The sequence below is a fragment of the Amblyomma mixtum genome, chromosome 6 (genome assembly GCF_055824585.1).
Source record: "Amblyomma mixtum isolate Tamu chromosome 6, ASM5582458v1, whole genome shotgun sequence".
NCBI lineage: Eukaryota > Metazoa > Arthropoda > Arachnida > Ixodida > Ixodidae > Amblyomma > Amblyomma mixtum.
The window spans coordinates 93824166-93850255 of record NC_143017.1 but is presented as its reverse complement, the minus strand read 5'-3'; the positions used below and the strand labels follow the sequence as shown (position 1 = coordinate 93850255).

The 26090-nt window shown below is 47.2% G+C and overlaps 2 protein-coding genes across 3 annotated transcripts in view; one reads left to right on the top strand and one right to left on the bottom strand.

Annotated features, from left to right (window-relative positions):
* Positions 1 to 1058: 1058 nt before the first annotated feature.
* LOC149339725 (uncharacterized) lies at positions 1059 to 17631 on the top strand. Its single transcript, XM_089550980.1, has 4 exons — positions 1059 to 1115; positions 5347 to 5499; positions 6470 to 6705; positions 17338 to 17631. The coding sequence occupies exons 1-4, from the start codon at positions 1059 to 1061 to the stop codon at positions 17573 to 17575; spliced, it is 684 nt and encodes a 227-aa protein (XP_089407106.1). The 3' UTR covers positions 17576 to 17631.
* Positions 17632 to 21349: 3718 nt separating this feature from the next.
* The window catches only part of LOC149339724 (uncharacterized), a 43465-nt gene continuing 38724 nt past the window's right edge, over positions 21350 to 26090 (bottom strand). For both annotated transcript variants that reach the window (XM_089550556.1, XM_089550555.1), the window contains 2 exons: positions 23254 to 23444; positions 21350 to 21767 (listed from right to left, as the gene is read on the bottom strand). In XM_089550556.1, the coding sequence (XP_089406682.1) occupies positions 21389 to 21767; positions 23254 to 23444 (570 nt within the window). In that variant the 3' untranslated portion in view covers positions 21350 to 21388. The remainder of the gene's footprint in view (positions 21768 to 23253; positions 23445 to 26090) is intronic.

The window sequence follows — 26090 nt, the reverse complement described above, 5'->3', positions numbered from 1 at the left end:
CTATCTCTAGAGGTACACTCCGCAAAAAACAAAAACGAAAATTTAAAAACAGGCCTAACTCATCCACCGATTATTATGGTACTTGAGGATATGCGGGACATAATGATGGGTGTAAAAAAGACTAAGTTCTGAAAGGTTACCTGTAAATCTGGCGTCTATCTTCAACAAAGAACATCAAAGTTATCGTCTGAAATAAATATCTGGGCTATTTGTTTGAAATTATCAAACCTGCCGAAATACAAGTGAGCTGAGTTGATAACTGTCAAGGTTCCTAGCATTCGTTGCTAACTTAGGAGGTTGTTCTTAGTAAGGAAAGGAGAAGTCTTACAGCGTAATAGTACCACTGCTTTAATACCTTGCGAAGCTGTGGATGATTTTCATAGTGAGTATGAGAGCGACTGCACAGTGACATACTGATTTTTAAAATTAAACTTTTTATTTCACCCTGACGAATAACGCTGGCTATTTGCTACTGATGATTTGCAGTTTTCCAACAAGTTATTTTCTTTGTTGCTTAGCTGCCTCAACTTTCAACTCAGGAAAGTGAAGCCAATAGATATGGAACGCATGCTACGTGCGTCACAGTACTACAACTTGAAAAGACACCCTGATCCACACAAATCGATCAACCGCACAGCAGACTTTTGCAGGACCACATCACATGTTTGATGATAATGCTTATCAAGAGCAACACAATATGGTTGCAGCTTTTCATACGTCTCAAGCCAGCACTGCTTAGCTTTCTGGAAACTGCCGTGGCGAAGTAACGTGTCAAGCATCAGAAATATATTTCGACAAAATCCGAATTGCTTATTTCTGGCTTGGTTATTGACTAAAACGCTGTTTTAGATATCCATACTTAGCCTTTTTAGGGTTAACGCACTTTTTAACGTTGATGGATCCTGTCTCTAGTGATCACAAATCGAATGATCGAAGTGGCTATAAGTGCCAAATTCGCATTCTTGGTTGCGAATAAAGTGTGAAGAGTTCGTGACGACTACCTGCACGGCGATTATGCACCCATCTACTACGATGATTCTTCTCAGTGCGAGCTGATCATGGCCGGCGCACGAGAGTCGCTGATTGATTCCCTCCTGGTGGCGAGCCGAAGACAGGTGAGCCGTCAACTTCGTTATCATCATCATCATCGTCATCAGCCTAACTACGCCCACTGCAGGGCAAAGGCCCCTCCCACGTCTCTCCAATTAACCCGGTCCTTTGCCAATTGCTGCCTCCGTATCCCCGCAAACTTCTTAATCTCATCTGCCCACCTAACTTGCTGCCACCCTTGGCAACGTTTAACGCTAGAACCTTATTCAATGAGGCTAGCTTAGCAGTGCTGTTGGAGGAATCAGCGGGTATTAAATGGGATGTCATAAGGCTTAGTGAGGTTAGGAGGATAGAAGCGGGCGGAGCGGGTGAGGGAACAAACGCCGGTTAATGACATCCTAGTCGAAACCAAGAGGAAGAAATGGGCTTGGGCAGGGCATGCAATGCTAAGGCAAAATAGCTGCTGGTCACTGAGGGTAACGGAAAGGATTTCAAGAGAAGGCGAGCGTAGCAGGAGGCAGTCAACTTGATGGGGGCTCAAATGCCGATCCTGTACTTATATGATATCCGCGAGGACGCGTGCTATAAACTGATTGCTGTTAAAAAAAAAAACGATCATGGACCTAAAGACCATCCTGGCTTCAGCTTGTGTCAAACTTCTGCGTAATCGTTTCAATTAGAATCGCTACCAACTTCGCAGCATTCTTCGCTGTGCCAAACAGCAGCTATGGCGCATCTTCGAGTATCGAAGTCATCGTTTCGACTGCTTACCATGACTGCTGGCCTGGACAGTGGTGCAGAGTCGGAACATTCCCATATTTACCGTTGAACAGCCGCATTTTTAACAACAACGTTGAAGCGCATCAGTGCGTGAAGTGAAAGCGCAGGATGCCAGAAGACTGCAGCGTGCATTGCTAAAAGATTCTGTGAAAAAGCCCGCGATGAGAACGTTGAGTAATTGTTCACATGCGTGGTAAAAGCGCAAATACTCGTACTTGCTATATACTATTATGCGCTAGAGGTGGGCTAAGGGCAGATTAGTTGCAGATTTTTTAATCTCTGACCGCAATATATATACATTTTTTGACGAGCACAGAAAATTACACGCAGGATCGCATGCATCCACGGTGATTGAAGCGCTAACTCAATAGGTACATTCCAAGCGTACTGGCGGAGAGCTTACGCGCTCGGGCGTACGCTGCAGCCGGTATGCGCATGCTCGAGGCGCGACGCGCTGGCAGGCGCGAGCGGCCGATATGTCCGATATCAGACCTGCGCTCGGGCGCCCACGTGCGCGTCGGAAGCCGGGTGCGGTTTGCAATAATCGGAGGACTGCAGAATTTTGGTGACTGTTCTGCGCATGGCTTGAAGCTCTTGTTGTTGCTGTTGTCTCTGAAGCGACGGCACATACCCATGGTGGGGGATTGGTCAGGGTTTGGTGCAGATTCTTCAGGATCCCCCAACTTTGTTTGCAATCCATTCAGCTCCCAAACCTGCTTTGTTCACGGCTTGAAAATCTTTCAGTTGGCTCGCGAGTCTGAGCGAGCCAGCACCAGCATCATGGAGATGCATGCCCCTTTTCGACTCCTGTCGCGGCGCGGCGCTGGGCGCGCAGGCGCTCTGTGCGTGCGCCTAGGAAGTGTTCATCGAGTTGCCTCTTAACGCGTATATGCATTCGGAATCTCCTACAGCACGTGTCGAGCATGGCATTCACACACCTCTACACGAGCTTGAACAGAGAGCCTGAGTGAAGATGTTATTGGCAGGTGAACTCAGCAGCGAAAAATATGGCGCCCGTTTATGGCTGATGAGAAGGTAGTATCACATGCCGTATAATACGAATAAACCATTGGCAGGAGCTTGCACTTTAGCGCCTTTGTTATGGTCGTAAAATCAGCACTTAACTACGGACGCAAAGCAGGGGCGGTATTCTCCCGGTATCGCCTTTTGCGACATGTCGCATTCGCTCTTCACTGATTGGCTCGAGCCGCGGTGACGGCGGCGTTACGACACGGATCCGCCTTCCTGCTACGTCATCGTGAAGTCGCCCCAATTTACTACTCTTAGTCGAACAACGGAATGCGCTGAAGCGATTCGCGGGGCGACGGGCTACCTTTAGCGTACGAACGCAATCGGCAGCTGCGGCTTTTGCGCCCTTAGCGTGAAAACATGGCGGCGTCCTTCCAAGCGAGAGCCGCCCGCTTCAGCCAATTCAACAGCCCTTGCGATTCCGGTCGGCATTTTTACCGGCAACTACTGGTGTTGCCGCGATGACTTGCCTTGCTTTGACGATAAAGTTTAAGCTGCAATTCAGCCTAGTTTTTGATACGCTCTCGATTCTGGAGCTCGCAAGCCTAATGGGACCTCCAGCTACACTGCTACCGTCTGCAACTGCCCGAAACGCAGCCGAAACCTAGCACAACCATCCGAAACGAAACAAAATTAGATTTGGAGCTTTTTCGCGGTGTTTTATAGGCTTAAATGAAGTAAAGCGAGTTTATATTAAATTTGCAAATGTTTTTTGAACACTAGACGTCATGTGATGGCAAATAATCTTGCTATGAAAGATACGAAACTACTGCTGCTAGTGAATCAGCAGTGGTAAATTGTCGCTTCTCGGAGTGAATGAAAGCACCGCAGACGAAAGTGCCAGGGGCGTTTTCTGTTTCCTCGAGCAACTGTACGCACTTTTTTAGGCCCCGCCCTAACGCGACATGTCGCAAAAGGCGACACCGGCAGAATACCACCCCAGCTTTCATAAGAGCTTTTCGCGAAGAGCCTTTCTAGGTACTTCTACAAAATTGTGCCGGTGGCACTGCTCAGTTACGTGTCCTTGAATAAAACGTTCATATGAACTAATACACTTTCCAAGTATCGAGTATTTGGGCTCGAATCCGGTGTGCTTTGTAATAGTAGCTAAACTACAGCAGTAAGGCACGCTAGTTAGGATATTAACGGTCATGCCTTAGTAATTATAATACATACTATGTGGACCCATAGAAAAGAGAACCGCGAACAATACCATGCCATATGCTTTATCTTTTGCATATCAAAGTGCATGCGCCAAGTAGCATGAGAACGCTCAGCAACGATGAGTGTTGCCTAGTCCAAATCTGTTGAACACACAGTTTGCAAAACCAATTTTCTACAAGTGGAACGTTCAAAAAAGCAAATTATGCTGCATTGCGAAGACAGAAGATTCAACGAACAAAGTAGGAATATTAGGGCGCCAAAGATGCCGCGGGCAAGAAGAGCATAGGCAGGCGATCTATATGAGTTGTACTGATCGCTTCTATCGTTCGCAGTCGAACTCTGTAAAAGCGTCTCTGATCGGGGCAGCTCTGAGCATACCACCAGAAACTCGTAGTAAGACTATCCCAGACATATTTGTTTTTTTTTTTTATCTTTCATATTTTGGTTTTCTATTTCATTGTTACGGGCCATCTCTGCGCGAATAATATTCGAATTACCCTCCATTCTAAATCGTTAAGTCCTGCTTTTTTTGTATTTAATGTGAGTGCTCTGCAGCATCGCCTCCTCTATCCTATTTCGGCGGGGCGTAGCCATTTTATGGAGTTCATAAAGCAGGCACGCCTCGGCAGGTGCCCACAACAGCAGTATCGAGGCATTGAAAAGCACACATGTACGCGTTCGAGCGATTATTTAAGGGGTAGGTGCGAAATTAAGTCGCATTTCTTGGCGAGAACTCCTCCACAATCATTAATCAGTTCACCTACAGGTCGTATAGGGAGAACTATCGCCTGGCTGCGAAATTACAATAGGAACGCCTGCTGACAGTGGAATGTTCAAGCGGAAGAGGAGTCCTTTGTTTTCGGCCGTAGACGTATGTATGCTGAAACGTGAGTGGAGCGGCTCTCAGCGTGGAAAAACGCGTGAAAGATGACACGCGCAAGCAACTCTGTATATTAGACATTCATCTGCGTGCGTCCCGCCAATCGGTCTGGTAAGGCTGTGAAGTTATTCCGTGAAATCATGTCTCGAGGGCCGTGAATGCTATCCTGAGTGAGTCAGTGCGATCTTTAGCTGGGCAACTACACTTGTTGCGTCGTTTAAATATGATTGCATATTGTCTTGATGACAGCAGGCTGTGAATAAACATGTTCCAATCCCTTCCCCCTGCATGTAAGAGAATTAAACTCATCTCCCTTGTACGCGTGAAAACTGCAGGACACAAACAGCAGACGTTCCTTCGACGACACCGCAGGACCAGGAACGTGGCTTCGAAGAGTTTTTCTCGCTCTATTTCTCCCTCTCCTCCGCGCGTCCCTTGTATAGCTCCGGGTGCACTTGCAGAGGCGAAACCGGACCACGTTCACGGCCCCGCAGCTGAACGAGCTGGAGGCACTGTTCCAGCGCACCCACTACCCGAGCTTCTACCTGCGAGAGCAGCTCTCCAGGAGGATCAGCCTCTCGGAGGCCAGAGTGCAGGTGAGAGCGCCAGCCCACCACGGCCGATGGACACTGAACCCAGAGAGCTAATGACTACGAGGCTCCATTAAGCACTGAATTTCCTCCTTTCGCTGCGAAGACCTAGAGTCGCAGAAGGATCAGGTTTACGGAATAAAACGGTGCGAACACGTTAATATCACAGTGCACTGTCAGACTTGGGACTTACCTTTTATTCTTAACTATGAATCTGCAGTCCACTCCCTGGGCTACTTGAGTCAACTTAATTGCTCTGATGGACGTAATTTCGCCCGATAGAGTTCATACAATCCCCAAAGCGGATTTTCATGTTTCAATGAAGGAATATGCAGCTCAGTAGCTTCATGTAGTTTGGAGCAACAAAGGAAAGGCACATGTGACATAGCACATTCTTGCCTGATAACGCTTTGATTTCTCAATCCAAACGTAGGGTTATGGGAGCGACGTACACATATTACTCTTTCCTGTATCTTACTACCATATTGCTTACACCTTCCCGTTTCGGCCCCCATCCCAAAACAGAATCATAAAAGAAATAAAATCAACAAGAGAACAATTTGCGGCAAGCTGGCGATTCATATCTCAGAACAAAATGTAGCTCTCAAACGAAGACGAGAAATGAACAAGCGATTGTATATGCCTCATCTCTCGTTTCGCATTGTTATGGGCGCTATGTATTCTTCTCACTTATGATATGCCATCGTGGAACTGTTACCGTTTATCGTCAGCGCAGCACTTCATCTCGACGTAGCCACTTCTAGACGCAATATGGAATAGGATTAAGAATCACTACAATAACATTTTCACTTGCGCACTGGTGGTATATTCACATATTTTTGTTAGAAGCACAAAGAAGCTTCAGTTCGATTCACTGATTGAAGTGGCGCCTTTTGTAACCACGCATTCATATTCATTTACGATCGGTACGGTATGCAGTAGGTTCAGACGCTTGACACGCGTTGTCGGGGCGCAGGTGTGGTTCCAGAACAGACGCGCCAAGTGGCGCAAGCAACAGCGTGGCCTGCAGCCGCCGCCTCAGGCTCTGATGCGTAGGACAGACACCATCTGGGCCCCGCTGCCTCTGAGGCCGCCGCCGACTGCTGCTGCCAGGGTGATGGCACCACACCAACAACATCAGCTGCACAGGGTGCAACCAACTATTCAGAACGTCGGCAGCACGCAGCAGCCTGAGCGATGCGCCATTGGAGCGTAAGTAGCCCACCAAGCGTGCACTTCGTATTCTATTTTGTCTGAAAGGCACTCAGACCAGAAATCTTGACCATCAAACCCTATCAATCATCGAGTCGCTACTATACTATTTCACCCCCATTTAATGACGCCTGCTGCTTGACTCAAGACACTCCTATTCTGATGCGCATTACACCGGAACTCTACAATCTAGGACACTGGTTTAGAAATCTGTTGTTTAAGGCGATAGTATTGCAGGCTGCGCACCACGCATGAAATGACTTAAAACTTCATACTAGGCGTTCCTGAAGTGCTTCGGCACAGTTGTATTGTTAGGAAGCTAGCGGCATATGTCTCGCAATTTGTCTTGCAACTGGCCTTTCAAGGCTCGCGTACGAAATTGGACAGAGGCCCTCGCAGCCAGGATCGGACATCATTACGAAGGAATTCTCATAAGTCAGTGTTGCCCGTGCATGCGGTGAGATATGAGTAGGCTTGAGCCTCACTAGACCTAAATATAAGAGAAATGCCAATTTAAGGAGGGCAGGCCGGTACTGATGACTCCTCACGGAAAGCTTGGACGGTGCCGCAAAATCTGAGTTGGTTGGCAGTTCTAGTGACTACGCCAGGTGAAAACGCTGTACTCTTACGAATCTTCGGTTCCGTAGAGGCGCACTGCATGTCCGATGTTGAGTGTCGCGGGTTGCAGGCCTGGTGTGAATTGCTAGCCAGCGTTGAGTTGACATCATTTTTTTTATGGTCACACTTTCGCCTGCACTTCAAGCTCCTTGAGAACCGCTATGTAAGCAGCAAGCATAAATGCGTACGTGGTCTTCAAAAATACAGTGCAAGCGCATCTTCATCACTGCGTAGTTTTAGGTTCAAATTCGCATATGCAGTTGCTTCGGCTAGGTGGAGCAAGTCGTCGGTGGTACACTCGGAGACAGCTGCGATTAAGATGCGGTGGTGTCCATTTTTCAGGCATTCAAGCAATGTCAAGAACGGCTTGCCAAAGTGACATTTACTCAGATTAGGGGACTGAACACTGACAGGGTGTTTGACATCGCTTATAGCGCAGCTCCCTTTCAGATTTTCTATAAGGCGCACAAAGGAAATAAGGCTCCATAGAAGGCTGCATAGAAAGACTGCATAGAAGGACTGCATAAAAAGGCTGCATAGAAAATACCGCCGAGTTCGTAAATTTGGTGCGCCATGGCAATTGTAAGAACCGAGAATGTCCAATATTGTCGCACAAAAATCTTGAAAGTTAGAAAATTATAAGACACTGCTATGGAAATATTGAAGGTAACAGTCCATCTTCTGGTATGTGTCAAAACCTTTCTTTTAAAGTGTTTCCATCGATCGCATATAACAGTTAATACTGCCGTAGAAAACCAATAGGCAACGCTTTTGGCGTTCCCTATTGGTTTCGTACACACTACCGTCGTCGGGTGGTGTGCGGATATATTGATTGTTATAGTGAAGTCTTATATTACATGAAATAATTGCGTTCATAAACGATTTCCCCTCAAGAGCGTTTGTCCAGAATTGCTGGGTTATGAATTTGTCTGAAGGCCTGTAAGGATGTGAAAAGTTGCTCTCTGAATTTCTGTGGAGTGCCGAATGAGTAAATCATGGCAGTGGGCTCTGTACTGTGTGCAGGGTGTCAGTAACGCTATTAATAGGATCGAGCACCAGTACCACGTTGCGTGCTTGCTCACCATACCCCGAGCGAACAGCAGCAGACGACGCCTAAAAGTGCGATCAGATGATGCTATTGCGGCTCCAAATAATATCAAAATGAAACATGAATGGTAACAAATCCTTCCGACAAATGATAAATGTCTTGTTTGAAAATGCAAAAAGAAGAGAAAACGTCCACTTCTGAGAAAGGGATTCGAACCGCTGTCTTGCGCGTTCAAAACCGCTACGCTAAACTAACGGCCGCAAGCTTTTAACTGTGCTGTTATTCGTTCTAAAAAAAATATCTTATCTTGTGTTAGGTGGTTACAGGGTTGCTTTGTGCCGGGGAAGAACCCTAATGTCGCTACAGGGTCCACACATGCGAAAACAGACCCACTTGATTAAGGACATGGACTTGCAGTCCGCCAGTACTGAAGACATGCCCAGAGGTCTGCGCTAGCTTCCTAATATCGCTTCCTAAGACGACCAGCAATGCTTATTTGATTTTGCTGTGCCAGAGATCGTCACGCACGTATCAGTCATCGTAGCCTACATTAGAAAGATACAGTACAACAGTGGAAATACTTGGGGGGCGACCGCCCCGAGTAGTCAGGCAAAAACAAATTATCATTCAACAAAAACCTTCCATGGCTTGTGATCTCTTCCTGACGTAATCAGTTTATCTCGGAGCCAACACAATTTGCTATCACTATACGGCACACTGATGGGCGATTTGGTTGGCCATCATTTTCTGGGCAGAACTCCGCTGGAAACGAGACAGCCCGTTTTTGTCTCGTCCGTGTCCTTTCCGCGAGTTGTTTCTGCGAAAAAACTTTTTTTTAACTACTAATGCTGTTTTGACAGAGAAAGCGGAACTTTATCAATGCAGCAAGGTCATGAGCATGTGTCATGATTACATTATTGTATGCAATGGGTATGTCTTGATTTGCATTTTGCTCTGTTTTTATGCGAAGCATGCTACTTTAGCTACCACTTCAGCCCTTCACCGTGGTTACGCGCCTCCAAATCACGTGATACATGACGTCACACCACGTGACACGATGACGTCACCACAGTAGAGAAACGGGGGCCCACCTCGCGCCGTCGCTGTGGTTGTGCGCCTCCAAATCACGTGATACATGACGTCACACCACGTGACATGATGACGTCACGACAGTGGAGAAAGGGGGGGTCCACCTCGCGCCGTCGCTGTGGTTGTGCGCCTCCAAATTACGCGACACGATGATGCTTCGCATTCTCCAGGCTTAACCAAGTTAAGCCTCAGCCATTTTTTTTTTGTCATGTCTGTAGAACCTGTCGTGAATTTTCGGTTTTGTAAGCAATCTTTTTCTTAGGTAGATGTTTTACTTGGGCACAAATACTGGGTGGGATTTATATTCAGGGCCGTCCTCGTATCCCGTCGATACCGTATATACTTAAGTTCGTTGGCCATTGCCACCATGCATCCCTTAGCCAAAAAAAGATGCGCTGAAAATGCATTTTGAACATATTTATTAATTTTATATTTCTTTATTATCTGTGTCCCTATGTTTAAATTTCAAAACGAAAGGTTTATAGATATACTAGGAATAATATCTGGAACGTTCTTACAATTACGTCAAAAATACACTTTTAACCGCTTAGTATATTTACAATGCATTAAAGGTATACTATAAATGTACTGTCGGGGACAAAAGTGTTGCGTTGCAACGCCATCTACAGGCGGCATCTGGGATCGAGACAGCCAATGCGTGACCTTTATTATAAGCAGGCATGTTGCTTGGCTCGTTTCAATGTTTCGTGCTTTAGCTCGCCTAAATGTTGCAGTTTTCTGTTGCTCCGGCTCACGCCGCGTGGAGTATGCCACTTTTGTCCCCGATAGTACATTAAATAAATCAGATTATATTAAAAATATACTAAAATATACATTTAACACATAAAAAATATATTCACTTCAGTTTAGAAAACGTCGACTAGTCGGCTTCACCGGATGAGACCGGTTAATGTTGTCAAAAAAATTCAGGGGGCACTTTGACTGTCTAAAGTGCGTAGAGGCGAAAGCGTTTTCCTCACCACTTTGCCTATGTGACACTGGTGACCTCACCACTGGATGACGTCACACATAATTGATGACGAAGTAATGGCAAATTACTAATCAATGACTAATTACTGATTAATCCCTCAGCACTATTTGACTGCTAATTAATGGCGCTTACGCTTCGCCTTTAGGAGTGGAACGCGACAGCGTGTTGTAGCGCTGCCAGGGTGTCCACGGAACGCCACCATCCGTTCGGCGCGATGCCTTGCCCTTTGAACGCAACGCTTTTTGAGGAAAGGAAATGGCGCTGTAATTTTCAGTCATCTCAGTGGACACCTTAACCGCACCGTACAGGAAAGAAGTGGCAGTGAAAGAAGAAAGAGGGGCCGGAATGAAGAAACTGAAAATTGTACTTGAGGAAAGGAAATTACGCAGTAACTGTCTCACATATCTCGGTGGACACCCGTCAAAACGCGGACACATCTGTCGACACGGCTGCCGACACGGACGCAGACACGGCTGCCGGCGCAGATTGCTAACGACAGCATGAGGCATTAAAGGCTTTCGCCTTAAAAACGGAACTAACCACTGAGCCGGCTACAAGCGATAAGCATAAGTAGCCCATCCCTGAGTAGACGTGGAGTTATTAACAATCAAGAGGTCTATATTATTTAAGGTCACGTAACGCAATTGAAACGGGAAAGATGTCGCCACACAGCAATGCAAACAGAAAGGGAGATCAGCAAGCAATCAGTGCTCCGATAATGTTGTTGTTGTGACTGAGAGAAGGATGAAGAGGAAATTGCACGGGCATGCTACTGGCTCGAGCCAAGCCACCACCGCTGCCACGTGCAGATAGAGGAAAGTTAAAAGATCAGAGGAAAGACAAAAAGGAAAGAAAAGACACGCGTCGCAGCAACAACTGCGTCCGCCGGAGCGGACGCTGCTCAAAAAGAAGCGGCCGAAGCCGCGCTCGCCGAAGCGAGAACAGATACTCCACGCTCCGATAATCGCGAAGATTGGCTTGTCTTATACATACACACCGAGAGACGACGCATTATCTTGCCCGGTAAGGCATTTCTTTGCGCAAAGACGGTGGCCCTTCAGATTCTTTCAAACTGCCGTACTGGTCGTGTTCCAATCTTCGGGCGATCTACAACCGAATTTCTAGTCGTAACTTGCGTCAAGCAGGTCAGGAGTCGAACTGTCAACCAACAAATACACGGGCGTCTAAGGGCGCCAGTCGGCCTTGCCAGTCGGGGTCCTTTTCGCTGGCATGTTCGGGCCCGGAGGTGCCCAAGGCACCCTTGCCGGTATAATGCTATCACGTTCTCCACACGTAATGTAAATGAGTGGTGATTGCCTTCCTGCTACAAGTTACCATAAACGAAAGGACGTCAGGAAAAGGAGTTTGCACTGTTCCCCTAAACGTCATATCGAGCCCTAGATTGTTCCATAGTAGCTTGAAGTGTGACACAAATATGTTTACGCAGATTTCCCATTTGTTAGGATCTAAATTTACTTTGGACGAAATAATTGCGTATTCAGGAGGTTATGCTTTAAATACATTGGCCACATCCAAATGCGATTTGCAAACTCGATTTCATTCATTAGATTGTTCAACGGCAGATTGAAGTGTGCTGCAAATATGGTTACGCGGATTGCCCATTTGTTTGAAATGAAGAATAATTTGGACGAATTAATTGCGTATTTACGAAAGTACACTTCAAATACGTTGCTAACAAGCAAATTCGATTTCCCGAAACGAGATTTCGAGCACTAGACTGTTCTACGGCAGCTAGCAGTGTGCTGCAAGTACATTTAAAAGGACTACCCGTTTGTTAGAATTGAAGTATACTTCAGACGAATTAAATTTTGCATTTAGGAAAGTACACTTTTAATACACTCACAAGATGCTAAAACCACATACCTGTTTTTTCTCGTGTTTGAAACGTGCTCGAAGTGTGCTTTAAGTGCGGTATTTTTGGCAAATTTCAAATTATGTTTGTAATACCAAGCATGAAATTTCAGGAACCTATTTCGTACATAATTTTTAGTGCATTCATGAATACAAAATGTGCTCAAAATACAATATAAATATACCGGCATATATGCCAAACGTATTAGTTTTTGGCTAAGGGCATGCTGGCTACATAAGCATGCGGCCGTAACGGACGCAATTTGCACAAATGCAAAAGATCTCCGGGTGGTCGAAATTATTCCGGAGACATCCACTACGGCACCTCTTTCTCTCTTTCTTCTTTCACTCCTACCTTCCTCCCTTCCCTTACGGCGCGGTTCAGGTGTCCGCCGAGATATGCGAGACAGATACTGCGCCTTTCCTTTCCTCAAAAACCAATTTACAATTACACAACGAACACAGATTCCCAAGTGGTCCTTCAATACACAACAATTCTGTTGAAAAGAATTTTAAGGCGGAAGCCTTGAATACCTCATTGTTGTAAGCAGGAGTTGTCGACAGAAATGTCACGCTTTTCAATTGGTCTAAACGGTCGTGACGTCACAGTGCGCGAATTTCAAACGGGGCCCAATTGTACTTTGGCTAGTAAACATGCAACCAATTAGGGGATCGTAAAGTAATTCTCCAAGTAAGTTGGACGGAGTTTATTTAATTGCTTAATTACCCAATTAGCCTAATCAACCCTTCTAGTCAGGCCAGATAAATAAATAAAACCGAGTAGGAAATTGGTCGAGTTCGGGAATCGAATCCCGGTCTCCGGAGTGCGAGACGAGCATGCTAACCACTCCGCAATGCCAGCTCGATGGTTTCGAATCAACAAATGCGCGTCTAGTGACTACGGTGTCTTCGTTCACTCCCATCTTCCTCCCTTCCCGTTACGGCAAGGTTTAGGTGTCCATCCAGATATGCGAGAGAGATACATTTCCTTCCCTCAAAAACCAATTTAACGACGAGCAAGGCGTAGAACCGAACGGGCGATTGCGTTCTGTGGACTCCCTGGCAGCGTTGCAAGACGATGTCGCGTTTCACTCTTACAGGCGAAGCCTAACACCTTAACAACGCATCAGTGACACAAGGACTCACCGCACTTTAGGTCAACAAAGTTTGGTTTTGGTTTTGTGGGGTTTAACGTCCCAAAGCGACTAAGGCTATGAGAGACGCCGTAGTGAAGGGCTCCGGAAATTTCGACCACCTGGGGTTCTTTAACGTGCACTGACATCGCACAGTACACGGGCCTCTAGAATTTCTCCTCCAAAGAAATTCTAGCCGCCGCGGCCGGGATCGAACCCGCGTCTTTCGGGTCAGCAGCCGAGCACCATAACCGCTGAGCCACCGCGGCGGCTCAAGGTCAACAAAGTACCGCCCTGAATTTTTTTTGAAGGGAAAAAGTTATGAACAGAGTTTTTTAATATATTGTAAGATTTCACTGTAACAATAATTATATCCGCAGATCTCCCATCGGTAGTTGAATTTTTCTGCCATTAACGTTTTTGCTGTCGTCGTTTTTAGCTGGGAGGTCAGGACTCCTCAAGCTGTTTTTTCAGCTTTTTACCTGCCCTCCTCGCAACATTCCTTTTTTGTTGCGGAATAAAATTTCAATTTCAATTTCAAGTTGTTGTTGTTGCTGCGACTGAGAGAAGGATGAAAAGGAAGTTGCACGGGCCTGCCTACTGGCTCGAGCCGAGCCACCACCGCTGCCACGTGCAGATAGAGGAGAGTTAAAAGATCAGAGGAAAGAGAAAAAGAAGAGAAAAGACGCGCGTCGCAGCAACAACCGCGTCCGCGGACGCTGCTTGCAAAAAACAGATGAGCGGCCGAAGCCGCGATCGCTCCATCCCATTAGTTTTCTATGCCAGTCTTCACTGCTAGGTGCGAGTGGTGGATAGGTTTATGGTTCATTGGGGTTTAACGTCCCGAAGCAATACAGGCGATGATGGACGCCGTAGTGAAGGGCTCCGGAAACCATGGCGGGGCAGCGAGTGGTGGATAAGGTTCAAAAGAAAGCTTTCGCTGCGTATCGGACAATGATCCATTATCTTCAATATTTCCGTGTCAGTACCGTACATTTTCCAATACTCAGAATTTTTGTTCATTAACGTTGAGCATGAACAACGCGCTTGGTTACATCACTCTTCGAACATGTTAAGCACAGTAAACTAGCGTAGCTTAGTGTTAGCTTAACGCTATTTAGCTTACTATGGACTAAATTTCCCGAGTTGAGGATGGACCTTTTTTATTCCTCAAATTGACCTCCCCGTCACGAGGAAGCCAGGTACAAATAGCGTGTGAGGATGATGGGGGATAATGGCACAGCCATTATGCAGCTAAAATGATTTGTGTCGCTCTTGTATGTCGTAACAGCTGTTCTATGAAACGGTGTGGTGGAATCAATTGTCCTATAAAGGTCAATGTACAATACATTGTTCTGAAACCGAATGCCACTCTTAATGAATATGAGCACGCATTGCAAGGTGCTTCATAACATCACCTGTACTTGCCGACAGATAGATTGTGTAGTGAAGTTGTAAAACAGTTCTAAAGCAAGCTGTTAGCGCGCGTGGTAAATGTTATTTTACAGTTTCTAGACGTGCCGTGGCGGGCTTTGACATGAGGCTGCTGATCCCACTTAATGGGTTCAGACAGGGCCGTAGCTGCCGTATTTCAATGGAGGCGAAACGCAAAAGGCATCCATGTCCTCTGCATTATCACCACACGTTAAAGAACCCCAGGTGGCCTAAATTAATCCGTAGCCTTCCTCATAGCTCATATGTTGCTGCACAATGTTGAACCTCCCATACGAATACTAAATTACACCGGTGCGCGGCGGCCGCGTTTCGATGGAGGCGAAATGCAAAGGCTCCCGTGTGCTGTGCGGTGTCAGTGCACGTTAAAGATCCCCAGGTGATCGAAATTATTCCGAAGACCTCCACTAGGGCACCTATTTCTCTCTCTTCTTTTACTGTCCTGTTCTTCCCTTCCCTTTCGGCACAGTTGGCGTCGGCCAATATATGAGACCGTTATTGCACCTGTAGTTTCCTCAAAACCAATTCTTCATTTCGACAGTATCCTAGAAGAGAATCGTACTTTAGGCGAAGAAATAGAAGTTAGCCTCTATCAATAAGGCACCGCATTGTAATCACAATGAAACCGCTTTTGCCGAAAAGTGAGCTTTTATAAGCGCGAAAAGACCGTAAAATGATGAACTGCCACCCTCAATCATCATTTCTGTAAGAAAAATGAATGAGTTGATACTGATTTCTGGGCACGCATCTCAGGGGCTGCGCTACGCTGCAATTCATTTCGAGACGGTGGCAACTCTTTAGTTTCGGCAAGGACATCACGGCTGTGAATCCAGGGGCGGAAAGATTTTTCAATGAAATTTTTTCAGCGGCAAACCACTAGTTTGCTGCCGGACAAATGGCAACCTAGTCAGAAAGAGGCAGAAAATCAACGTTCATCGGGTGAAATACTTGGATAGGGTTGCACTCAGTGCCTCTTTAAGAAGATACCGCAATAGAAAGAAACTGCTGCGTCAAGTCAACACATAACGAGGGCCTCACCGACGATGTATACTTGTATGAGCCGTCACAGAAGGAAGCCTTAGTTTATCATGCGGAGCAAAAACTCGGCACGTCCGCCGTCGTCTAGAAAAATCCCAATTGGTTGGCGGGCAGAGGCGTATTCTGTGACGCAACCAGACCGGAAAACACCCATTGGCTACATGGAAGTGACGTCACCACATCAGGTTAGTCTGTGTGAAGCCTCCACCTGTCAATTGTGGTGCGAGTGGCACGTGGAGTCGAGAAGAGGTCAGGGAGAGCAACCTGGGTCTCGCAATTAAGCCTCACTTCCAGCAAATTGATCGACAGCTTTGCGTGCTATTGCATTGCCAACACGCAATGGATTTAGGTGCCCCCTGTTTTAGGGCGTAAGCCTTACTTGTTCCATAGAGCCAAAACCCATTGTGTGCGTGTGGGTGTTAACACTTGATGGCACCTATAAAAGATATCGTTCTCATGCAACCTGACAGGTGGCCAGCGGTTAATGATTGGTCGGGCGAGGTTGCTCAGGACAACCTGGATCTAACAAATTCCACCGGTGGGACCACCTGCCATCCCGTCCCAGGGCAGTGGCACACCGCTTAACCGCTGCACCACTGTACCAAGAGTGGTGTGAGGGCTCCCAGGGATCTGTGAATGTTACGTAGTGAAAGAGCAATTCCAGATATCTGGGAATTAACTCATCAGCTGTCGTGGGCGGCGGCGACAGCCTTCACAAAGTTAGCGCGCAGATCAGGTGGGGGGGGGGGGGGGGGGGGGCGGCGGCGGAGACCATGTAGAGCCCTGCAGAGGAAAAATTGTCACCTGCGTGGCTTCGGGCTACATCGTGCCGCATCACGGGCAGGATTATGCCTTCTGATCACACGTGAGAAGCCTTAAGTGGCCCTGCTCCCGGCCGCGCCGGTCAAATTTCGATGGAGGCGAAATTCTAGAGGTCCGTGTAATGTGCGATGTCAGTGCACATAAAAGAACCCCAGACGGTTGAAATTTTCGGAACGCTTCACTACGGCGTCCCTCATCGCCCGAGTCGCTTCGGGACGTTAAACCCCATAAACGATTAACCAAGCCTAAGTGCCTCTGTCGATTTCTTCGTGGCAGATCGCGACTGCTCTGAACAACGAAACATTGAAAACAGCTCCACGTCACTACATGTGCATTGTTAAACTTCTTTCAGCCACTTGTGGAGCTCTAAACTATTATAAAATATCATACTAACCCTAACAAAATTAAGAACCTTTGCAAGTGAAACCTTTTTTATTTCAAGTTCCTGAATTGGATTAGGTAACGTCTTCAATATATATGCCTTTCTCGCGTATTGTACAACGCGATGATATAGAGCATTACAAGTCGAACCCGAACCTGACGGCCCTGCGCCGACGCGTTACACCCAGCGTGTCCCGCTGTGGCGTCGCTGGTCCCTGCAGCGCGGCCAGCGTTGTGTCCGTGGTCACCGACAAGCCAGAGCCGCTGTGCCCCTGCCTGACCCTGCAGGCCCCGCCGGCCTCCTGGGGGCGGTTTCCACGGCTGGCCGCCGCGCACCAGAGCCCGCTGCAGCCTTACCTGGCTGCGTTCGCGGCGCGCCAGGAACACGTCGCCAACAAGCAGCGCCTCACATCTGCAGTCCAGTGAAGACGGGGCTCAACTGCTCCATCGACGTCGCAATAAAATTCGACTGTTGTGGTGTAGAGTCGCGGTGGTGTAGAGTCGTAGAAGCTGAGCTACCCATACTCAAAATTTTAATTGTGAGTGTCTTCACGCCTTTCCCCTTCCTCGCGTCACTTTTTATGTGCTCGAAGGTCGGCGCGATTCGACGGGCGGTGCTCACATTGTGGGGAGGTGTCTGACACCTACCACATGGTGTGGGCCTGCCAACAGAACCCATCCCTACCCCCTGTCCCAAACCCCACCCGAGAGGACTGGGAGGCGACCCTGTCCGGTTGCTGCACCCTAGAGGCCCAAAGGGCCTTAACGCAGCGTGCCCGGGCTGCGGCAAACGCCAATGGGGTGCCTGACTAGGCATCCCACCTAGTGGTTGTAAGGGCCTGACCCTTAAGGTCATGACCCCTAACACCTCTCCCTATCATTAAATAAATGTTTTCACCACCACCCCGTCTCCGCCGGCCTCACCCCCGATCAGCGCAGGATTTTCATTTCATTTTTGAGAATGAAAAATACGAGCTCAGAATCCTCGTTAATACTTTAACTGCTTGCCGACTGCGCCTGTAGGGGTATGAGGGATCCTAGCGATTTATATGAGTAAGAGGGTCTTGACGTCAGGAACATCACGTGACCACGAGAAGACCAATCAGAGGGCACCACCAAAGTTGAAAATGTCAGGGCTCCGAAATTTGGAAGTTTGCTCACCCCCAAAATTCTTAAAGACCCCTAAAATTGTTGAAGTACTCGGCCATTCTTGAAGGTAGTAACTCATGCATACCACATGAGTGCATTGAAACCGATTGCAACAGGAATTTTGGCGGGAAAACCACAACAATAACATTAAACGCTAACAATAACATTACCGTACTTTCTTCTTTAAGAAATTGGTGAAGAATATTTTTTTTACTATTAGGTTACATGTCGACGGCATCTTAAGAAAGAAAAAGATTGTTCCACATTTTGCCGCGTAATTGTGTAACGAACTCTGCATGCCCAGAACACTGAAGGATTTTCGGCCAAGGGCAGTGTCACTGACGAAGGCGCCGTTAGAGGGAAACACCTTTGCGTGCCACTGCAGCCCAGTACGCTCTACAAAGGCGCGGCGAACGACACTTTTGAAGAGTACAAACATGGTTTCTGAAGCGGCCGGCAGGAAGCGCCTCGAGTCCATTTATCAAGTGAGCACATGGTTGATATCGTCCGGCTGCTTCATGCACTCAAAACATGTTCAGTGTACACTTGCAGGCAACGCGTTGCATTTAATTTCTTGTAACACATTACATTTCATATTAATTTTCTGATGCTAATTTTTCTGAGATAATTTTCTGATGCATATTAACTTTATCAATTCTGAGTGCCAATATGTTTAAGTTTAGTTCGGTGGCTCTGCAACATTCAAGGGCTGTAAAAGGATAAATGACATCATCCCAGTGGTTTGGAGGCGCTGAGGCAGAACGATTGTGCGAAACCATCCAGTGGTCTCCTGGCCTTGATAGCGTTGAGAGGAATCGTCGAGGCTGATACGCAGATACTGCAGCCGGGAGATTCAAAGCAAACGTGCTTTTATCGGCACCTGCAAAGCTGCCAGATTTGTGCAGTTATGGGACTGGATTGAAAAACTTTTATTTCCAACAGGTTGAGGGGCTTTAGGCCCCTCGCCTAAATGACGGCCAGAAGGTCTTGGTTCCTGGCGGAGTCTTCAGCCAGTTGGACAACCTTTGTCTGAGTCTCCGGATCGCAGCTGGGTAGGAGAGCCTCTCATTGATCAAGAGACTTTTTTTATCCTCCAGGGGGGCAAGAGGGCATTTCCAAAAAATATTGAGATGAAAACGATAGGCGTAGCGTTATCTGAAGCGGGCGGAGTGGGTGAGGTAACAAACGCGGGTTAATGACATCGTAGTCGAAATCAAGAGGAAGAAATGGGCTTGGGCCGGGCATGTAATGTGAAGGCAAGATAACCGATGGTCCTTAAGGGTAACGGAGAGGATTCCAAGAGAAGGCAAACGTAGCAGGGGGCGGCAGAAAGTTAGGTGGGCGGATGAGATAAAGAAGTGGCCGCAACTGGCAAAGGACAGGGTTAATTGGAGAGACATGGGAGAGGCCTTTGCTCTGCAGTGGGCGTAGTCAGGCTGATGATGATGATGATGATTGAAATCCGCTTTCTCGTTACACAGTGTGCACTCATTTGAATGTTGTCCCGGATAATAAAGACTACACATAACCGGGTTCGGGAATGTACGAGTTTGGAGACAGCGCCAAGAGGTGGCCAGACTCTGTCAATGATTCATCAGCCGGGAGGTACTTAGCTCTATTGGCTCTGTACTGCTGTGTGATCTGTTACCAACAAGGCGATCCCCGTCTGTGAAGCCCGCGGTATTCCCCCTGGCTCGGAAAGCGACCCCTCGAGTCAGTTCGTAAGCTGCTTTATTTCCAGACAGGGACGCGTGTGCAGGTGTTCAAACTAAGTTTGCGTTCGTCCGTTGAGACCCGCAGGATTCCGTTCGTCAGAGGGAGACCCTCCCCCTGCCAAAGTTCATCACTGCAACCTCGGAGCCACTATCGTTGACTCCCGCGGCCCTTATTCCGAGCGCGATGGCTGCATCTGCCGCAATAAAAGGACTGGCCGAAGTGATCGAGGCGCTAACTCTGATATGCGTCGCAGCGCTAGCTACCGCTATCACTATTCCCCCCTTCCCGCAATCACCTGCGTACAGTCTTTGTCAAAAGTTTAGAGCCCAGGGGGTTTGCTTCTAAGCCTCGTAGTGGGACTCCTGTAACATTTGTGGTAGTCCTACCCATCGGAGGAGGCAGGACCAGAAATCTTACCTTCAGCAAATTTGGAGAGCTGGAGATGCATTACGGACCAGACAGTGTGCTTCAGAAGCAAACCCCCTGGGCTCCAAACTTTTGACAAAGGCTGTACATGTAGGCCACATCTTCTATCGGATAGATTCTGAAACTACTGCCGAGGGCTTCAGCCCGTTTCTCTCTGCAATCCTTGTGGTGGACGGGATGCATGTTTTTGGGTAGTGGAGGGATAATTAGCCTATCACGCACGCTTTTGGTTTGGTTTTGGTTTATGGGGTTTAACGTCCCAAAGCGACTAAGGCTATGAGAGACGCTGTAGTGGAGGGCTCCGGAAATGCACGCTTTTTGAGTTAGAAGAGCGCTTTTTTCCGCTTAGCATTTTCAACAAACAGGCTGGTTAACTAATGTTGAAAAGCTAACTTTTTCGTTATTACAGTTAGGTGCCTGAATTATTGAGAGTGTAGCCAACCCGCCCGTAAGTAATATCCCTATCAGTTTTTAGAATTTGGAAAACGGTAATGCTCGGCACTGTGGTCCAATCAATTTTGGCTACATCACGGCGAAATGCATGAGCTTTCGAGAAGGTTGCAGTCGAAGCAACACCTCTAGTGCACGTGGCTGATCAAAGTAACCAAAATTTGTTGCACCACCGCGCCGAAGATAACCGCGTTTTGAACAATTAAAACGTTAAAAGTTAACTGTTCAATATTAGTTAACCAGCCAGCTATAGTTAGTACGCTGTATTTCCATATACTACACCGCTGTCAATGCTGCATCGAAAAAAGCGCCCTTATAACTCGAAACGCCTATGTTTAAAATTGTCTAAATCTTAGGTGTAACACCCTGTGTAATAATAGCTCGCTGCAACGGTCTTCGCGTGCTGTCCGGCACCCGAGACTTGCGCAGTGAGCATGAAAGAAAGAAAGACGCCCCAAAGTGACTCTCAGCGAACTGCATTCTCCGGGGCCTCGACCGCTAGTCGGAGTCGGGGGTGAAGAGGTCGTCCACGTCCGCCTCGCGTTCCTCGGTCAGCTCCTTCCAGAAGGCGACCGCGCGTGTCTGCGTGCGCTTCTCCAGGGTGGGCAGGCTGTCCATGAGCTCGAGGCGCAGCACGGCGGCCAGCAGCCGGCAGCGGTCGCCCCTGCGCAGAGCCGCGCAGGCGGCTCGCAGGTCCCGCTCCACGTAGCGGGTGCGCCAGTCGTTGAAGGCCAGGCAGGCCTCGCTGAACGTCTGCCGCATGTCGGCGGTGATCCTGCTCCAGCCGGCTTTCATCCCTTCGCGCAGCTGGTCGTGGTCGGATTCGTCCGGCTGCGCGTCCAGCAGGTACTGGCAGTCAGACAGGAACCTGTCGTACCTGCGAACCGAGCGCCCAAAGGTGCTTGCGCTAGTCTCCGGTCACGCCTTAAATTACCATTTGCCCAAACAGTTACCATCCGGTAAATGACGAGTAGTAAGTGCCTGAAGTTTATTTCTTACTCAAGAGTCTCCGAGTGTCTTGTTTACATTGTTTTTTTTTTCAGTGTTGCCAATATTATTGGTTCGTCAAAAATTTGTGCAACATGTAAGGAACAACTTTTTTTGCGATATATATCGTCCGTGGCTTATATTATTTTTATACGTTGTTATAATCCAGTGGTGCCTGACTAAAGAAAAGTGAGAACACGACCCACTTGCAAAGGCTGTAGAGTGCCTCTTAGTGCAACTTGCTTCCTGCGTTTTCAGAACGGAAAATAGCCTGCTCCTGGCAAACCCATGTGTGTTGCCCGAATGTCGACAGCGAGTAGACGTAGAATGAACATTTCTTGGCAAACTTTTCAGAGAAAGTAGGTTTTTGTATGTTCACTCATTCGTTGTTTGTATACCTACAATAAGTTCACACCATATGATAAAAATGCATTTTTTTCTCTGAACCGGCTGTCTCTCATTGCCCAGTGTACACATATGGCCACTTTTGCAGCTGCTGTCAAAGTGCACATAGGATGCATATGTTCCATTTTTTTTTCCAGCGGCGTTAAAAATTTTGTATATTTCATATCAAACGAATAGCCACGACTATGCCACCCTTAATAAGCAGCGTGAATTGCTCACCACATTTAATTCCACGAAGGGTTAAATCGCCATGTCGTCAGCGTGCTGTTTTTGAATGTTCAAAGCCATGCGCCACGTGTTGGTAGTTCTCTTTGTTCTTGTTCTAAAACATCGTTCACGTAGCTTATACTGTGCTCTACGATCACTGTACACTGTAATTGTCGTGACTGGCCAGGTGTCTAACCTAGTTTGTCAAGCAATGTTCAAATATTGAAGAGTCATGTTCTGCGGTTGGTGAGCTTGTTTCTTCGCGATTATTCACTATTAGCAACCGCTGAATGGGCCATTTTAATTAGAAACCTGTAGCTAGTCCCTAGCGCAAAAAAAAAGCAAAAGTACGAAGCTTTTCGGCCCAGCTGAGAACCGCGAGCCTACAGTCAGAGCTGCATGCTACAGAACATTCGAGGGTATGCAGCTCTCCACCCATTGTGCTATAGCTATAGCACTGTTTACAACTTGAGCGAGGAAAAGTGCATACCGGCCAGTGCTGGGCATGCGCAGTGAGGACTGATTTTTGGGCGAGTTCGTATGCAATGTTCAAGAAGAACAGCGCGAAATAGACAAGGACTAAAGGACTGTGTGTATCTTCCTTTAGTCCTTGTCTATTTCGCAGTGTTCTTGAGCATGCGCAGTGAGCTGCGCCTGTGCGATCTTCCAATCGCAAAGCTGCTGCCGCAGCCCAGTGGCAATATGACTGCGCCCACAAGGGTAATTTTGAAAAGGAGTATAGAGTGGCACTCATTTTCGCCCACCTGGCGTACGTGTCAGCCTTGACCTCGTCGCACACGCTCGACCAGCGCGCCTCGATGTGCTCGTAAACGACGTACAGTTCGTCGCTTACGGTGTAAGGACGAAGATCGCGCGGCCGCAGGATGTTTTCCTCGTCTTCCAGAGAGTCCAGTATTGGATCCACGGCTGCACGAATGCTCCCGATCGACAGCATCTGCAGGGATGACAAAGCCGTATTTGATAACAAGGGTAGAACTGACGAGCTTGTCTTGCTTCAACGCCGGGATAAGAAAAACTGCATACTGGAGCAGGCTGAGAACAGGCAACACCAAACGAAGCAGGTTTAGAACAGGCAACACGAAATGACCCGCCGCGGTGGCTCAGTAATAAGGCGCTTGTCTACCGAGCCGGAGCACCCGGGATCGAACCCGACCGCGGCGGCCGCGTTTCGATGGAGGCGAAATGCAAGAGGCGCCCGTGTGCTGTGCGATGTCAGTGCACGTTAAAGATCCCCAGGTGGTCGAAATTATTCCGGAGACCTCCACTACGGAACCTATTTCTCTCTTTCTTCTTTCACTTCTACCTTTCTCCCTTCCCTTACGGCGCGGTTCAGGTGTCCGCCGATATATGTGAGACAGATACTGCGCCATTTCCTTTCCTCAAAAACCAATTTACCAATTTAACACGAAGCGAAGGAGCAGGTTGGGATCCCCCCCCCCCCCCCAAAAAAAAAAAGAAACTTTTTGAACTTAAGAACAGCCTGAACTATTTCTAAACAGTACACCAGCTAATACGTTGACGGCATGGACAGCCAGTTAAGTACGGCCATAGAGTAGATTAACATAACCAGTGTGATAAATAAGCGTTCACTTAGTCAGATCTGAACAGCCACCGTGTTCGGCGGCTTCTGTCACGCTGCGTCCGCGCCGATGCCCGGACGCTTACGAACGGCGTTAATTTTGCTGCGACTGCTAGTGCAATTGCATCGCCACTGCGACGCGACCGCGAATGGCCGCAGACACAAAAACGAAACTATACAGCGGCAGACGCAGCGCTGTACGAGATGCGGTAACGCGGGTTGGCCCCGAAGCATTTAGCTCGACAGCGTTAGAGCGGAAGTTAGCAGGAAAAGCCGCTCGCGTTGTCGCACTAATTCAGGATTGGTTGAGAGAGTGGCGAGGTCACACTGTGAGCTGTGGAATGAAAACGATTATGTATGTTTTAAATAGCACATATGAAAATACACCGCTAAAGCTAATGGCTGAACAAAAATTCTCGGCGTTTGGTTTAATCAATCCATTTCCAGGAACACTCATATTGGCAATCTACTTAACAATCTAAGTAAAGTAGCCAATTTCCTGTATAAAATCGCTGGTTTAGTACCGGTCGCTGTCAAGCATCTATTATACTATGCACTGTTTTATTCGCGACTCACATACTTCATCCTTATTTGGTGTACAACAACACATCAAAACCTCAACCCTCTCAGGCTCAAAAAAGGGAGCTACGAGCAATTGAAAGATACCACGGAAACCCACAACATCTGCATACTGCACCGCTATTCCAGAAGCACAGTATGCTTAAAGGCAATCAGATTTATTACTTTCGTTTGTTAGAGTACATGCATCAGCACAAATTACATGTAGAAATTCCTGGTAACAACTCATCAAGATACGACCTTCGAATCCACAGGAAGTTTATTCCTAAAGTTCGAACAAACTATATCAAACGAACACTAATTTACATGTTCCCGCTGTTCTCAATAGGTTCAATCCGGACGCTGACTTTTCTGCCTGTAATGTTACATTTAAACGAAACATTAAAGAATACTTGCTTACCAATAATATTGAATTTTGTTCCCTTCAAAACTTCATTTCGGTTCTTTATCCTTCGGATGACTTTGTTCGTGAGTGAAAGTTGGGCTCCGAACACTCACGTCGGTAGTTTATTATTGCATACTTACAATTGCTCTACCTTGTACATATCATTGTGATTATATTAGTCAAAGACTCTCGCTGTATAGTTTCTGTTCCGGCAGCTCTTGCGTGCGTACATTTCTACACATGTATGTACTAATTGTGTTGTGATGTATGTTTGCTGCTACTGTTTCACGCGTCTTCACTACCAAACTGCTAGGGTGCCGATGCCTTGTCAAGGTTTTCAGCCTTTTGCCTCGGCTGCCCCTTTCTGTAGATGAAGAAATAAAAATAACAATAAAAATAAAAGTAGAGGTAAATTGCGACTGAGGTGGTGATACAACTGCAATTTAGGTAAGACTTAAAAATGCAAAGTAAATTAATTAAGTAATTTAATTAAATAGGGTGAATAGTCTCAAATCGAACTTCTGCCCCTAGTTTTGCGGGTGAACCAGCTAACTGTAGGCCATTGAGGCACGTTCGTCGATTTGGTTGAAAGGAGTACTTGCATGTCTTGTGGTGTATCTCGCGGTCTAGAATGCCAATGTTCTATGAGTGTGCGTATTTAGAAAGAGGTATTAAGAAAAGAGTAGCAAATAGCAAATATCGCTGTCTCGTCATACTGTTGCTCCCAAGCAGACGCCATTTATAAATTTCAGATTTCAATGGATGATCATTATATGGGATTAAAACAGCCTCCGCGAAAACATCGCTGAAGCGCACACGTAATGCAACTTCACCTGCTCCACGCTTGCTCCCTCTTCACTGTTGGCTCCCTTCTATAGACATCGGCACATGCACATGGAAAGCTTTCGTAGCAAGAGCCAAAAAGCGTTGTAAATGACACAGAAGCACGTCGTACTTACAAAAAATAATAAAAAGGGGGTAAACAATGATTCACACTTCTTTCACGCCCTCTGTTCGGATACTGCGCTCCCTGGCTG

What these genes read in the sequence shown, in the direction of transcription:
- LOC149339725 (XM_089550980.1), top strand. Translation starts at nt 1,059, where the DNA reads ATGGCCGGCGCACGAGAGTCGCTGATTGATTCCCTCCTGGTGGCGAGC. An exon ending in TCTCGGAGGCCAGAGTGCAG is followed by an intron (nt 5,500 to 6,469) that starts GTGAGAGCGCCA and finishes GTCGGGGCGCAG; the next exon opens with GTGTGGTTCCAGAACAGACG. An exon ending in GAGCGATGCGCCATTGGAGC is followed by an intron (nt 6,706 to 17,337) that starts GTAAGTAGCCCA and finishes CGTTACACCCAG; the next exon opens with CGTGTCCCGCTGTGGCGTCG.